Here is a 15,794-nt window from a genome sequence, read left to right as displayed (position 1 = left end):
TCGCGAGCCGCTCCGAGCTCGAGCCGGCTCGCGAGCCTCGAGCTAATTTTCCAGCCCTAGTCCGAACAACTGTCTTTAAAGCGATCAACGATGTTTTATTTAAGAGTCTTATTTTATATCATTCTACTAATCTATATCTACAGCTATAGCAATATAAATATTTATTTCTATATTCATATCTGTACCTATAACTTTGACAATCTTAAAAAAAAGGAAAGAACGACGATAACTCGACAAATCATGGACCTGCGGAAGTAAATCTTACAAGTAGACGTAAATTTTGTATCATACGTAAGCTCTTGGGTCAGGCGGAATCACAAAAAGCACGAAACAGGGCGTGGAATAGTAGGAGACTAGGAGGCGAGAAATATTTTTTCCCGTTCCCCTTGCTGCTGTCTGCGTGCCGTGAGCTCTCCTCGTCCTCGACCACCGTCCCCGAGGCCCCCCTCCCGCCGACCGCCCCATCCGCCGCCGGGGACCAATCCTAACCCAGCGCGCTCGCGTCTCTCCCGGTATCCGCTCGCCGCCCGTCCCGATCTTCTCTCCGGACGCGGGCCGGCCCTGGAGCTGAGTCCGTGACGGATGCCAGCGCCCCGCGGTTGCGCGCGACGAGGCCGTGGAGGTGGAGGGCGCCAGCAGCGGAATCCAGTAGCCGGACCGTGACCTGCGTGGTGTCTGGTGCTGTAGCAGTAGCAGTCGCAGCGACAGTAGCGGGAGGAAGGGGAGGGAGGCATGGACGAGTTCGACAGCGGCGGCCGGAGCGGGGACAGGGCGGCCGCCGCCGCCGCCGCCGCCGCCGCCGGGGGCGACGACGGGGCCGCTCCGCCGTTGCCTCAGACGGTAAGCCCAAGATGTCTCCTGGTCTCTCCCTTCGTAGTTTAGATGCTTATTAAGTTATTTTGGAAATTTCTGGGCCCTTAGTGTCCTGTTGCTTGATTAAACGTTGCCGGCCGTGGACTGCAGCCGAATTCGGTTCAATTGATAACCCAATGATGATGAGATAGTATGTTTGTTGCACACTGAGTTGGTTAGTGGTTGTTGCTAGGCAAATTAGCACCTATGAGAATCTGAGAGCCTAAAAAGGATCAACAAATGTATATACTATGTACAATCTCTCCAACTGGTTTTATCCTAGATGGAACAATTCTAAAGTTAGGGTACGTTTGAAGTTTCTAAACTGTCCTAGAGATCTGACTGGTGAGCTATATATATGGTGTATCATGAGAGTTGCAATTTTAACTGCTGGATTTGGCACGGAATGTGTTCGCTAGTTTGAAGTGGTTACTTGTCACTATATATGATGTCTGGCCAGTTGCAGTAGTTGTAGGATATGTTACTCACGTGGATGGAATTTATTGAATCCGTTATTTTGGAAGCGGTTATGTATGATGCATGCATTATTTTGGAAGCGGTTATGTATGATGCATGTACCTTTTTGTCATTGCTTGTTTCTTTTAGTTTGTCTCAAGTCAAGTGGGACAAATTCTGCTTCATCATGTCCCAATATGTCATTCTTTTAGTAGCATCTGCTTGCTGCTTTCTATGGACATACATGTATTGTGGAGTTTACTATTGATCATGACTTTGAAGGAGATGATTGGCTATTAACTAGTAGACTTGGGAGGGGGGGGGGGTAGTAAGGTCCTAACAATAAACCTTATTATTTGTAGTTTCAGAACCTTTTCCATGCCAGGAATGGATAAATGGCCATGCTGTCAGATATACTGATCCTGCTGTATAGGTGTTGGTAGTGAGTGAAATTGGATCATCTTTATCTTTTTGATTTTTGTTTCTTTGCACTCTTTCTTCTATGTTTGGCTGGGCTCACACATCTCTGTAGTCTGTAAAACTAAAGTGGTTAAATGAACAGTCTAGATTGCCATGCATGCCAATGTTAGCAGCATTTATAGTTTTATGCAACATCCATAATGTATTTTTCCACATGCCATTTGGCATTGATTGTATTTAACACTTTAGGAAACAAAAACAGCGAGACGGCTATGTGTTGGACATCATTTTGTTTGCAGGATAAGCTTTTGAAAATTTGTTAATGTGCACTACTATCACAATATATAAGCAATTTGCACATGTTTTAGGAGACTTGGTTCCCTTGGTTTCAAAGTATCCTTTTCTCTGCCTTGTCCTGTGATGGATCTTTGTTACATTTATGAACCCTCATTTTCAGAGGTAGTAGGCCTTGAATTGGGGGCTCTGCTGTTTTGATTCTATCACTCTGTTCTCAGTTGATTTTTTTTTGATGTGTGCCAGAAATATACCGTCCTTTGTTATTTCTGCATTTCAATCCATACAATGGTATGCTGGTAGAACATAGAAGGTATTTTTTGGCTAAATGGGTTTATTGCGTGCCATGGTGAGGTACACTGTAGCAGTTCTTGTAGGTATTGGAAACCCTAATACAATTCTAACACCACCCTGCAGTCGCAACTCTATCCTGTATAGATGTTGAGACTGTACCGAAAGTCTAGTAATACACTCGTCGGTAACCCCTTGGTGAAGATGTCGGCGAACTGCAGCGTGGTGGGAATGCTGAGAACCCGAACGTCACCTACAGCGACACGCTTGCGGACGAAGTGCAGGTCGATCTCCACATGTTTCGTGCGCTGATGCTGCACGGGGTTGGTGGAGAGGTAGACGGCATCACGGCGCTGATGTTGTCGCAGTAGACGAGGGTGGCGCACTGGAGGGGGCTGTGGATCTCGTGGAGGAGTTGGCGCATCCAGGAGGCCTCCGCCACGCCGTTGGCCACAGCGCGGTACTCAACCTCTGCGCTGGAGCGGGAGACGACGAGTTGCCGCTTGGCGGCCCAGGAGACGAGGTTGGCACCCAGGAATACAGCATAGCCGGAAGTGGATCGGCGTGTGTCGGGGCAGCCGGCCCAGTCTGCGTCGGTGTAGATCACGAGCTCCGACATCGGGGATGGTTGGAGGAGCAGACAGTAGTCGAGGGAGCCGCAGAGGTAGCGCAGGATCCGCTTGAGAGCGGTGAGATGGGGCTCCCCGTGGGGTGTGCATGTGGAGGCACAGCTGCTGGACGACGTAGGCGATGTCGGGTCAGGAGTGTAAGTAGAGGGACTCTAACTCTCATCAAGAGGATGACACTATGAGTTGGGGCAATTTTCTGTTTATTTCCTCAAACACTACACAATGCCATACCCATCTAAGGGTTGGAGACCCATATTTATAGCCTTAGAGGCTGCACTACCACACCTTCACACACACTACACAACAGGATTGTCCTATAGATGCTAAAGAGACTACAGAGGACAGCCAAAAAAGCGACTGTTGTCCTCTAGATGCTAAAGAGACTACAGAGGACAGTCAAGCTGTCCTCTAGATGCTAAAGGACTACAGAGGACAGTCAAAAGCGACTGCTGTCCTCTAGATGCTCAAGGACTACAGAGGACAGTCAAAAGCGACTGTTGTCCTCTAGATGCTCAAGACTTATTCCATCAAGGAGAAGGTGAGGTACTGAAGCGCGCCAGTGAGGCTCCGGTAAGACGACGTGTCGCCGACCGGGGGCCCATCGTCCTCAGAGAGCTTCGGCTGAGTGTCGACAGGCGTGGAGTAGGGCTTGTATTCGGACATGCCAGCCCGCTCTAGAATGTCGATGGCGTACTGGCGCTGGTGCAGGAAGAGACCCTGGGGCCGACGTTCGGCGGTGATGCCAAGGAAGTGATGGAGAAGCCCCAGGTCCTTCATCGCAAACTCCCTCTAGAGGGCGATGATTGTGCGCTGGAGAAGATCGGCGATGGATGCCGTGAGCACGATGTCGTCGACGTAGAGGAGGTAGACGATGTCATCGCCACGACGGTAGATGAAGAGGGACGTATCCGACTTGGACTCGACGAAGCCGATGGAGGCCAAGTAGGTGGCGAAGCGGCTATACCAGGCCCGCGGCGCCTGCTTGAGGCTGTAGAGGGAACAGTTCAGCCGACAGACCAGATCCGAGTGAGTGACGTCGACGAAGCCGATGGGCTGGCTGCAGTAGACAGTCTCCGTTAGAGCGCCATGTAGGAAGGTGTTCTTGACGTCGAGCTGTTGGATCGCCTAGTTCCGGGAGAGGGCGAGGGAGAGGATGGCGCGAACGGTGGCGAACTTGACGACGGGGCTGAAAGTCTCGTCGTAGTCTACTCCGGGGCGCTGGGTGAAACCCTGAAGGACCCAGCGGGCCTTGTAGCAGTTGAGGGAGTCGTCCGAAGTCTGCTTGTGGCGAAAGAGCCACTTGCCGGTGACCACATTGGTCCCAGGAGGACACGGCACCAGGTCCCAGGTGTGGTTAGCCAGCAGGGCCGCGTACTCCTCCTCCATGGCCCGACACCAGTGAGGGTCAGCGAGGGCGGTGCGAACGGAGGAGGGGACCGGGGAGGCGTCCGGGGGAGTGTTGGTCGTGTCAGCGGCCAGGATCAGCCTGTCGACTGGTGAAGGATGCCTGCGACACGGCGAGTCACCATCGGATGGATGTGCCCGGGCTCGCGGTGAATGGCGACCGGGTGGTACACCGACAGCTCAGAGTGAGGCGCCGAGACGGCGGGAGCCACGGGCGTGGCTGATTCGCGGCGATGATAGACGACCACGGGGTCGGCGAAACGGACCACACACGTTGAGGGACCCGGGTTCGTGGGCGTCGAGGGAGGAGTGCTCCCGCGGCGGCGGTAGACGAGGGCGGGGTCAGCGAAGCGAGTCCCGCTTGTGGACGGGGCCGGGGTCGCCGGGGCCGCGCGTGGCGCAGACGCAGATGACGGGGCTACACGTGGTGCGGGTAGAAGGGCGAGCGGGGGCGTCGGAGCCGCGTGAGGCACGAGCGGTGTCGACGGTGCCGCACGCGAGGATGGTGAAGCCGCGTGGGGCGCGGACAATGGTGCGAGGCGAGGTGCCTGGGGGAATGGGTACTCGGATCAGACTCAAGGAGGGACTTGAGATCGGTGGGTGGGGAGGAGTTAGCAAGGGGAAACACATCTTCGTCGAAAACGACGTGACGAAAGATGATGATGCGGTGGGATGCGAGGTCAAGACAATGATACCCCTTGTGGTCAGGGGTGTAGCCAAGGAAGAGGCAGCGAGTGGAGCGTGGAGATAGCTTATGAGGGGTAGTAGCGGAAGTGTTGGGATAGCAGGCACAGTCGAACACGCGAAGGTGGTCGTAGGAGGGGTCTGTGCCGTACAGGGCGAAGTAGGGGGTGGGGTGGCGCACCGCCTTCGACGGGAGGCGGTTGAGGAGGTGGGTGGCGGTGTGCAGGGCCTCTGCCCAGTAGCTGGCAGGGAGGGACGCTTGGAAGAGAAGGCAACAGATCATATTGGTGGTGGTGCGAATCATGCGCTCGGCCCGACCGTTCTGGGCAGAGGTGTAGGGGCACGAGAGACGTAGCTGAACGCCACTGGTGAGGAAGAATGATCGAGCGGCGTGGTTATCGAACTCGCGGCCGTTATCACACTGCAGTGCACGGACCGGACGACAGAACTGGGTGGAGACCCAGGCAAAGAAGTGAGTGAGGGTGGTAAAAGTGTCAGACTTCAAACGAAGAGGAAAAGTCCATAGAAAGTGGGAAAAATCATCCAAAATTACTAAATAGTATATGTATCCAGAGAGACTGAGTACATGGGAGGTCCAAAGATCACAATGAACCAGGATCTAAAGTACTGGAAGAAGATGTAGAAAAAGGGAGGCGAGTATGTCGGCCAAGTTGACAAGCATGACAGAGGCCCTCAAAATGTCCCCTTATACAAGGATCTAAAGTACTGGAAAGCTTGGTCAAGACGTCAGGTCCTGGGTGGTCGAGACGACGATGCCAAGTGATGGAGGTGGTGGTGCAGACTAGGGCTGGAGGCAGGGGCGGATCCAGAATTTTTCTATGACCCAGGCCAAATCTACCAAATTTTCTTCTCTTCATTTTATCTTAACTATTTTATACCATATTAAATATAGACTTATATAGAGTTACATGGATCAAGCCCCGGGCCACGGACCGGGTGGCTCGGGGTGTAGATCCGCCACTAGCAGGAGGTGGAGACGCGTTGGTGGAAGAAGGCCAGAGCGTGTAGAGGGGCCCGACGCTGACACATCGGGCGAGTGGGGTCCTGGTGGCCAGATCCTTCACAGAAAAACCAGAAGGGTCAAACACAATGGAACAAGAATTGTCGGTGGTGAACCAACAGACAGAAAGGAGATTGTGGGTAATGTGAGGGGCTACGAGAACGTCGTTGAGGTAGAACGGTCCAGGGAGTACCGAGGCATCTACTGAGGTGACTGGAAGATTGGAACCGTTTCTAACGACGATCGAGGTAGGGTGTGTGGAAGGGGATGGGTGGGAGCGAGATAGCATGCCTATGGTGGGGGTGGTGTGGTAGGCTGCACCGGAGTCAATGACCCAGTTAGAGGGTGGTGGAGCCAACACCATAGTGCTGTAGGCGGCGGCAAGAGAAGCTGGGTCCCAGCCTCCAGCGAACGGGGACCAGGGTGTCGTGGTGGGGGTCCCCGTAGGCGGGAGCTGAGGCGGGGCGTAGGGTGGTGCCGTCAGGAGAGCCGGCGCCGCGCCGGAGGACGCGAGGCATTGGGGGCCTGACCCGGCCACATGGAGATGGTGCCGGTCCAGGGGTTGTAAAACGATGGCCAACCCTGGCCGCCATCCCGGCCGGTGGAACCTCCACGGTTGGAGCTGCCGTCCCCCACGTCCGCCCTTGCGGTGGCGACGACCTCCGTCGACGGTGGAAGCCGGACGAGGGGCCGCAGGTGTCGCGGCAGGGGCCCGAGCGGGGGCCCCGGTCGATGGAGTGCGGGGGGTTTGTCCCCCGGAAGACGCCTGTGCACCAGGGGTGGCGCTGTAGAGTGCTGGGGCAAAGTGGGAGCCTCAATCGTCATGATGAGCTCCTCGAGAAGTTCATTCCGCACGACATGGAAGATGGGAAAAGGCACACCAGGGGTGGCGCTCTAGAGTGCTAGGGCCGGAGTGGGAGCCTCAATCGTCATGGTGAGCTCCTCGAGGAGAAGTTCATTCCGCACGGCATGGAAGGTGGGAAAAGGCACAGTCCGCTTGATGAGAGCCTTCAGGTGGCCGTAGCGGGGGCTGAGGCCACGCAGAAGGTTCAACACAAGGGTACGGTCCGCCACCGGCTCGCCGAGGTCGCGGAGGGAGTCCGCCAGGCCCTTCATCTGGCGGCAATACTCTCCCACGGAGAGGTCCCCCTGGAGAACTGGTGGAACTGGGCGTCGAGGTGGAGGGCTCAAGCGCCTCGGTTCCCAAGGAACTGTTCCTCGAGAGCGAGCCACGCCTGGCGGCCCGTGTGTGCCTGGTCGCGGATGATGTCCTGGAGCTGGACAGTGATGGTGCCGTGGAGCAACGAGAGCACCACGGTGTCCATCAGGGACCAGGTCGGGGACGCGGGGCGACGATGTCGTCGAGAGCATAGCGCCGCAGGGTGAGGAGGACCTGCCCTCGCCAGCGAGGGTAGTGGGAGGATGTCTGGTCCAACACGATGGATACGAGGGACCGAATGTTGTGGAGACCGACGACCTGGGCGTGGAGAGCGGCGATGTGGTCGGCGTCGAGTCCAGAGGCGTGGGGAGCCTCTGGGGTGCGCGGTGGTGTCTCATGAACGACCGGAGGGGGGCTGATGATGAGACGCTGTGCAGTAGCCATCTGGGCAGTAAGAGTGGCTCCCAATGTGTGCTCCTGCTCTAGTGCGCGGGTCGCGGCGCGCTCGCGCTCCTTCGAGGCCTCCAGGCAGCCTGGATGGTGGTGATGGCAGACGCCAGCGCGGAGTCGGTAGAAGGCGTCGCGGAAGTCCAGGTGGCGTCGGCAATGAGCGGACGAGTGGTGGAGAACCCAGGGGACAGCTGCCTGGGGAGGCGGGTCAGCGATAGAAGACCGGTAAGGGCGCCTGTGCACGCCAGGTAGCCCGGTAGGCCAAGCCTGAAGGGGACGAGGCCGGCGGCGCGTGCGCTGGCCACAACAGTGGCGGCGGCGCTGGGAGAGGAGAGGCTAGCGAGCAAGGGCGCAACCAGACGCGTGTCGGCGGCGGCCAGGGGCGCGGCTGCGCTGGCGGCGGTGTGGTCCGTCGCGTCCGCGGCAAGGACAGGCGCGGCAGCGCCGGTGTGGGCGTTGGCGTCCGGCAGGGCGGCGTGGAGGGGATCCATCGCCGCCGAGGGTGTGGGCGCTGGCGACCGGCAGGGCGGCGCAGGTGACCAGAAGGGCCGGCGGCGAGGTTGGGCGGCGTGAGCGCGACAGGAAGGAAGTGGGGGGGGGGGCTCCGGTGAAGCAGGGTCGCGCGGCTCCGGTGGAGCTGGGGTGCGGAGGAGGTGGTCCGGCGGCGCGGACGCAGCAGGACGTGGGGCGCGCGCTCCGCCGGAGCAGGGGCGCGGTGGAGGCGGCCGGCGCAGTCAGGTGGTGGCCAGCGGCGGCTGAGAGGGGAGGGAGCAGAGGAAGGTGGCGGCGGCTGTGGGAAGAGAGAAGGAAAAAAACTGGCTCTATACCATATTGGAAACCCTAATACAATTCTAACATTAGGCACTGGTTAAATATATTAGTATGATTCCAATGATTAATATAAGATATTCTCAATTGATTCCATGTACATCTTCATGACTCATGCTATATAATGTTACCTGGATTTAAATTAGGGGAAGATACTTCAGTTATTGGTGTGTTTTGTTTGTGGTTGCATGATTTGTTCTGCTATCTGTTCATTTGCTCCAGAAGCTCACATACGTGCTTGAAACAGGTACAAATTGGGAATTCACCAACCTATAGACTTGAAAGGAAGCTTGGAAAGGGAGGATTTGGACAAGTATATGTTGGTCGACGAATTTCGGCTCCTCGTCTCAGTGACCGTAACCCTGGTTCAAATGCTTTAGAGGTCACTATGTCTCCATAAATGCTTAGTGTTGGAACTGGAAAAACATAGTTCCATCAATTTTCATGCTTCTATATTTGCTAGGTTGCACTGAAATTTGAACACCAAACCAGCAAAGGTTGCAACTTTGGAGCTCCTTATGAGTGGCAAGTTTACAAGTAAGTACTGAGTTGTTAATATCCTTTCAATCAGTGTAATTCATTATGGTTCTAGTTACTTCTTGGGGTACATTAAACTTGTCTTGCTTATGTGTCCCTTTGGCAGCACTCTTAGTGGAAACCATGGTGTCCCACGGGTACACTACAAAGGAAAGCAGGGAGAGTTTTACATCATGGTATAGGCAATGAACCTTCTTATATTTGTTTCACTAGTTGTGCACATAGTGAATATATATTGTATACACAGATGGTATTGGTGCAAATCTTCTTTTGGTTCTCTTTCGTTGATACTATTAACAAACTTGGTTTGCATGTAGGTTATGGACATATTGGGACCAAGCTTATGGGATGTTTGGAATAATAATTCCCACTCGTGGGTATCTGCACATTCTTTGTAACTAAACTTTACTGTTTCTATTTGACCTTTTGAATCATTCCTGGTCTTGTCTTTTACAGGATGTCTGTTGAGATGGTTGCATGCATAGGTATAGAGGCAATCTCCATACTGGAAAAGATGCACTCTAAAGGGTGATTTGCTTTCTGTTGTTGGGATGGAACTTTGTTTCTTATATGGTTGGTTTAAAACTGGATCTCATAAGGTGTGTATATGACACAGGTATGTCCATGGTGATGTGAAGCCTGAGAACTTCTTGCTTGGCCCTCCTGGTACCCCAGAAGAGAAGAAGCTTTTTCTTGTTGACCTTGGATTGGGTAAGTTGTAATCTGATTCAACTTTTGTATTACGTCTGTTTGGTGTCAGATATTTATGTTGTTTCTTTTTAATTTATTATTTTGTATACTATTGCAGCAACTAAGTGGAAGGATGTTGGTACGGGGCATCATGTTGAATATGATCAGAGACCTGATATTTTTAGGTTCGTTTGGGAATATTAGTTTGATGTGCTTTACTACTCACATTATTTCATTGGAATACTTTTGACATTTGTATTTGCTTCATAAACAGGGGAACTGTTCGCTATGCTAGTGTGCATGCTCACTTGGGAAGAACTGGGAGTAGGAGAGATGATCTTGAATCCCTTGCATACACGCTTATTTTTCTTCTACGTGGCCGCCTCCCTTGGCAAGGATACCAGGTTAGTTTAGTTGATGTTCTGGTCACCTTTATTCTTACTCCTACTTTTTTGTTTTTATATAAATGCCCATAGATTGTTTGTATGTTATTTCACTCTTCAATCAATTTAGGGAGAGAACAAGGGTTTTCTTGTCTGCAAGAAAAAGATGGCGACATCTCCGGAGTCTTTGTGTGGAATCTGTCCACAACCTTTCCGGGATTTTGTTGAGTATGTGGTGAACTTGAAATTTGGTGAAGAACCAAATTATGCGAAGTGCATCTCTCTTTTTGATGGCATTGTTGGCCCAAATCCAGACATAAGACCGATAAACACAGATGGTGCCCAAAAGGTACATTAATCCTCTGGACTGTGATCTCTTTATTTTCGTTACCTCTAAGGATTTACAGCCATGCCCTTAGTATTTGATAGTTTACGATTCCATTAGTTATGGAGCAATATATGTTTAACCAAGAATCCCTTTTTTCTGTTCACTACATTGGTACAATCCTGTTACCCTGTGACTTAAACTTTAGGGCCTTAGGGGGAATCTGCTATGTCATACATATAAAATCAATTTTGATCTGATGTCGATAGTGTGATGTGCTAAATATTGTCTATGACTTATGTGATATTGCAAATACAATATTGCTGTTACGGGTCGTATGGTCGCATTTGACTTTTAGAGTAAAGGACACTCCCCTTCAGTGCCTAACATGTCATGCAATGGAAAAGATAGTGAATTGGCAAAAGTACAATAGTTTATCCCACATTTTCAATTTTGACTGCATGTTATAAATCATATCTTTCTGCATACATGTAACAAAAGTTATCTGCCTAATAACTATGCTCGGTCGGATATCTGCCAGCTAATATATCAGGTTGGCCAGAAGAGAGGCCGGTTAATAGTGGATGAAAATGATGATGAGCAACCTAAGAAAAAGATCAGAATGGGGATGCCGGCAACTCAGTGGATTAGTGTCTACAATGCCCGTCGACCCATGAAACAGAGGTCTGCATGATGCACATATCTGCATAATGGCAGCACCATGAATTTTCCATTGTCTTACCACATTTGTTTATCAGGTACCACTACAATGTAGCCGATAATAGATTGCTGCAGCATATTCAAAAGGGAAACGAAGATGGCTTGTTTATTAGTTCAGTTGCCTCTAGCTCAAATCTGTGGGCTTTAATTATGGATGCTGGCACTGGCTTTACATCTCAAGTATACGAACTTTCTAATTACTTTCTTCACAAGGTAAGCAATCAATTCCGTTGACTTCAAAGATCTGTAAGGGTCCTTCCCCTTTTTTCTTCTTAATATAATGATATTCAGCTCTCCTGCTTATTTGAGAGAAAAAAACCTTCAAAGATATGTAAGGGTTCTTCCTCTTTGTAATAGGGTCTTTACCCTTCCTTTTCTTCTTCTTAATATAATGATACACAATTTCTCCTGCTTATTCGAGAAAAAAATTGAGAGAAAAAACCTTCAAAAATTTACTGTTCTTTGTTTATGATTGTACGCCAACACTTCACTGATTATACATCCTCAATGATGTCTCATTGTCATTTGCATGCTTGTACTGTGTTAGGAATGGATAATGGAACAGTGGGAGAGAAATTTCTATATCACTGCACTGGCTGGGGCGAATAATGGAAGCTCTTTGGTGATTATGTCAAGAGGTAATTAGTGTAAATGTTTGAGCTTGATGCTTAGACTGCAGAACATACTTGGTGACAGTAAAATCATTGCATATTATCTAGTGTCAAGATGCATCTCACAAATCTCCTGTAGAAACAATGTCTCATAAATATTAGATGGGGCTACCAATGCTAAAATAGCTCAAATTAGCATTGTTTAAACATGATTAAGTATAGAACTTCAAAGCAATATGGAAAATTAGGGAGGGCCATGGCCCTTTTGGCCTCAATGAAGCTCCGCCAGTGTGTAGAAGTATGGCACCACATCCATCCTCAGATTTTTAACACCTTTGTTTTCTGATCATGGTTTTCAAGGCGTCGCCTAAACGATGAGGCATCCTGGGATTCTGGGCTTCCTGGCCGCCATGGCAAAAAAAAATCAGCAAAACAGAGGGACCGAGGGAGAAGATGGGAAGATTTTTTTTTACGCGAGAACTGTTGGGGAGCTGGCCAGCAAGGCCAAGAATTTGCAGCTTCTGTTCAGCTGTGGCATGGTTGATCTGGAAGGGGGCAGCAGCAGCAGTGGATTTTAGGGGGCAGAGCAGTGATGAAAGGGAAGGGAAGAGGCAGGGAGAAGTTGTGGGTGTCAGATGCGTTTCTGGAGATCCGACTTCCGAGAGAGAAGTAGCAAAGGTGTGGAAGGAGTGCACTGTGCATGGGAGGGGCTGAGAGGGAGCCGCGGCTCTGGCTCACCGGTATGTGTCCGTTTGGTTGCAGAGTCACAGGGGCAGAGCGGTTCTATTACAGATTTCGAGAGCGGGGCGGCTGCATTCCAGATTCTGGGAGCGGAGTGGAATCATTTCATTTTCTGTTTGGGTCCACCACAAAGAGAGAGGGAGAAGTGGAACAGTGAGATCCCACCAATTTTTTGGAGCGAGTTTGTCCCGAATTTGATGAGAATATTGCTGTTATGGTCGCTAAATCGGTGAGGGATTGGAGAGGGGTATCGATGGGTAGGAACGTTGGTCGGGAGCCTCTGCCCACGGTCGAGGGTTTCTCCCTTCTAATTCTTGTCTACTTTATTTCTCATCCATTGATTACATAAATAGGCCGGCTGACCGCCCCTGTCTAGCTAGAGATTCTTATCTCCTTAAAACTCTCCTAAAAACTCTCAACAAACTAACTGATAACATTCCTAGATAATATCAACTAATCTCCTAAATAATCTCAACTAATCTTCTAATCTTATCTCTAGCTATCCTTATCTAATCCACCTTAGAGGGCCCATAGCTGCTGCTGTCGCAGCCCCTCCGTGGTCCTCCTTAGGCCCAGATGTTATGGTTGCTAGATCGGTGAGGGATTGGAGAGGGGTATCGATGGGCAGGAACGTCGGCCGGGGGCCTCTGCCCACGACCGAGGGTTTCTCCCTTCTAATTCTTGCCTACTTTATTTCTCATCCATTGATTACATAAATAAGCCGGCTGGCCACCCCTGTCTAGCTAGAGATCCTTATCTATTCAAAACTCTCCTAAAAACTCTCAACAAACTAACTGATAACCTTCCTAGATAATCTCAACTAATCTCCTAAATAATCTCAACTAATCTTCTAATCTTATCTCTAACTATCCTTATCTAATCCCCCTTGGAGGGCCCATGGCTGCTGCTGTCGCAGCCCCTTCGTGGGCCTCCTTAGGCCCTGACAATTGCCGATGAGTCGTTCTGATCCAACTGCTCTGTTTGCTCCTCAACCAAACGCAGAATGGAGCGGCTCCATCTCACCCTGCTCCCGAACCAAACGGACAATTAAGCAATGGGAGAGGTATATGTGCTGTTTAGTTGGCTGGACAAGTCCCCTTTTCCCTCTTCATTTCTTCTTTTTCCTTATCCTTTTTCTTCTTACTACACACTGCTGTCCTAAAGTTACTTTGGTAGGCGTCGCCTTGCCTCGCCTTACAAGTGCCTAGGTGTCGCCTTGGCAATTGGAAGGTGGCTTGCTACCTCCTGTCTGACCACCTTAAGAACCTTGCATCTGATCCTTGGCATCTAAACCTTAAAGAAAATCCTTTAGCATCTATTGTAAGAGCCATGGTCACAACTGCCTCATGAAGGAGTTGCTTAAGCTTTCATCCTAATAAACTCGACCTTCTTTCCTTGATGGTAATTGATAAGCTATAGGAATATGTACTAGGCATATTTGCCTTTTGGTTCTATGCTGTCCAAAGTGGGAGTGGTAACCCTTGAATATTTGTTGCCATTGGTATATAAATAAACAAGTAATGACTGGTTCTCTGTTCTCCAGGAACACAATATGCCCAGCAGTCCTACAAAGTAAGCGATACATTTCCCTTCAAATGGATAAACAAAAAGTGGAAGGAGGGCTTCTATGTCACTGCTATGGCAACAGCTGGAAGCCGATGGGCAGTTGTCATGTCCCGCAATGCTGGTTTCACTTCTCAGGTATATGTGTTACTGCGCCCTTGGTCTTAAGTGTCCACAACCTTACAGTGGATAGAAATAGACTGGTAGATCTGCTGAAGTTAATCTGGCAAGAATTTAAGATTATATGAAAATGGGGATTGAGAATTACAAAGGTTCCATTACTGAAGCACAACACTGAGCATACCAATTTCTCTTGTAGGTAGTGGAGCTTGATTTCTTATATCCGAGTGAGGGCATCCACATGCGTTGGGACAATGGCTATCGCATCACGGCAACGGCTGCCACATGGGACCAGGCAGCCTTTATCTTGAGCATTCCAAGGAGAAAGCCTAGTGATGAAACACAGGAGACCCTTAGAACATCTGCGTTTCCTAGCCAGCATGTGAAGGTAGCTTGACCTTTGTCACTTTTTTTAGATCTGAATTTTGTGAGCTCCAGGTATAGGGTTTTGTATTTATTCCCACCTTATGATCAATCTATTTACAGGACAAATGGTCCAAGAACCTGTACCTAGCTTCCATCTGCTATGGAAGATCGGTGTCCTGAAACCCATTTTCTCGATTTGGTTTGGTTGCCGAGAGGTATATTGATATCAAAGACAGGTGGTTTTATGATATCAGATGGAGTGTTTTGAAGCTCAAAACTCTGCTAACCTACTGCAACTAACAAAAGGTAACCTATATATGAGAAAAAAAGAAAGAAAAGTCTACTGTGTTTCGCTAATCGCTTCCATTGGGCAAAGAACATTGTGGTCTGTTTTTGTGTTGTCGGGCTGTGTATAAATTATCCAAAGTATTAGGTTATGTTGTAAATGTAGAAGTGTACCTGCTGAACCGTTGCCATGTATATAAAGCTGTTTTTTTACAAGGTTGTTTCATTGTTTGCCCCCGTCTCAAAAAAAAAAAACGTTTTGAGAGCGTAAGGTGTTCCCACGCAATCGCTATCGCACATCCGATCGTGTTACTGAGATGAGATGTGGTATAGGCTGTTTAATTATTATGTGGTGGATCGTTGCTCGTTCATGTCTACTGGTTTGAATCTTTTGTTCGGTATCAGATTTCATTGGAATGTCATCGGGACTGGAGGAGACATGCTGACACAAATGAACGACGACAGGGTCGGCAGAATCGATATCAGCTGGTGTTTCGAAATTACAAAGATGGAATTTTTAGTTTTTTCTTCATCAGTTCTAAGTTACAGATCATTAGCTATGTCGTAATTCATTTTGATACATCATTCAGAAGGATACAAAATTGCTTCTATGTATATCGTTGTGCAGTTGTGCTCCAACAAGCGGCCATTCCCCCATATTGCTGACAGCTGCACGAGTTGCGGTGAATCAATATCGAATCGCAGAGTAAGAACTATTTGAAGATTAATACCTTAGCGGGGACGGACAAGCTCCCCCAAGCTTAACATTTCAAGGCGTTGCCTTTCTTTTTCAGATTTGAACAAATATAAACTCGATACGTATGCTTAGTCAAACACGACAAAAAAAATCATTCAAACCAGTTAGACTATCTCAAGCAGCCTCTCTATCCTACTTCTTATTTCAAATTTCAGTTTATAAATAGTCGACACTGCAAAATTCATATGCCGGCTCTGCTAAGCACAAC

At 49.7% G+C, this 15,794-nt stretch overlaps 1 protein-coding gene across 2 annotated transcripts; it reads left to right on the top strand.

Annotated features, from left to right (window-relative positions):
- Positions 1-356: 356 nt before the first annotated feature.
- On the top strand, positions 357-15,521 carry LOC103634938 (casein kinase 1-like protein HD16). Of its 2 annotated transcripts, XR_002264153.3 has the most exons (17): positions 357-840; positions 8,736-8,870; positions 8,952-9,025; positions 9,132-9,201; positions 9,343-9,398; positions 9,482-9,553; positions 9,642-9,736; positions 9,834-9,900; positions 9,990-10,119; positions 10,229-10,447; positions 10,965-11,107; positions 11,182-11,356; positions 11,691-11,781; positions 14,039-14,196; positions 14,378-14,566; positions 14,665-14,850; positions 15,235-15,521. XR_002264153.3 is itself a non-coding variant. In XM_020542546.3 (16 exons), exons 1-16 carry the CDS (start codon positions 733-735, stop codon positions 14,722-14,724), a joined length of 1,842 nt encoding a protein of 613 aa, XP_020398135.2. In that variant the 5' UTR covers positions 360-732; the 3' UTR covers positions 14,725-15,060. The 2 variants fall into 2 exon arrangements, 1 of the variants encoding a protein (XP_020398135.2); XM_020542546.3 differs by lacking the exon at positions 15,235-15,521 and having other exon boundaries at positions 360-840; positions 14,665-15,060.
- The last annotated feature ends 273 nt before the right edge of the window (positions 15,522-15,794 follow it).

This window comes from Zea mays, chromosome 8 (assembly GCF_902167145.1).
Source record: "Zea mays cultivar B73 chromosome 8, Zm-B73-REFERENCE-NAM-5.0, whole genome shotgun sequence".
NCBI lineage: Eukaryota > Viridiplantae > Streptophyta > Magnoliopsida > Poales > Poaceae > Zea > Zea mays.
The sequence above is the reverse complement of the archived record's forward strand: the minus strand, read 5'-3'. Positions and strand labels throughout refer to the sequence as shown.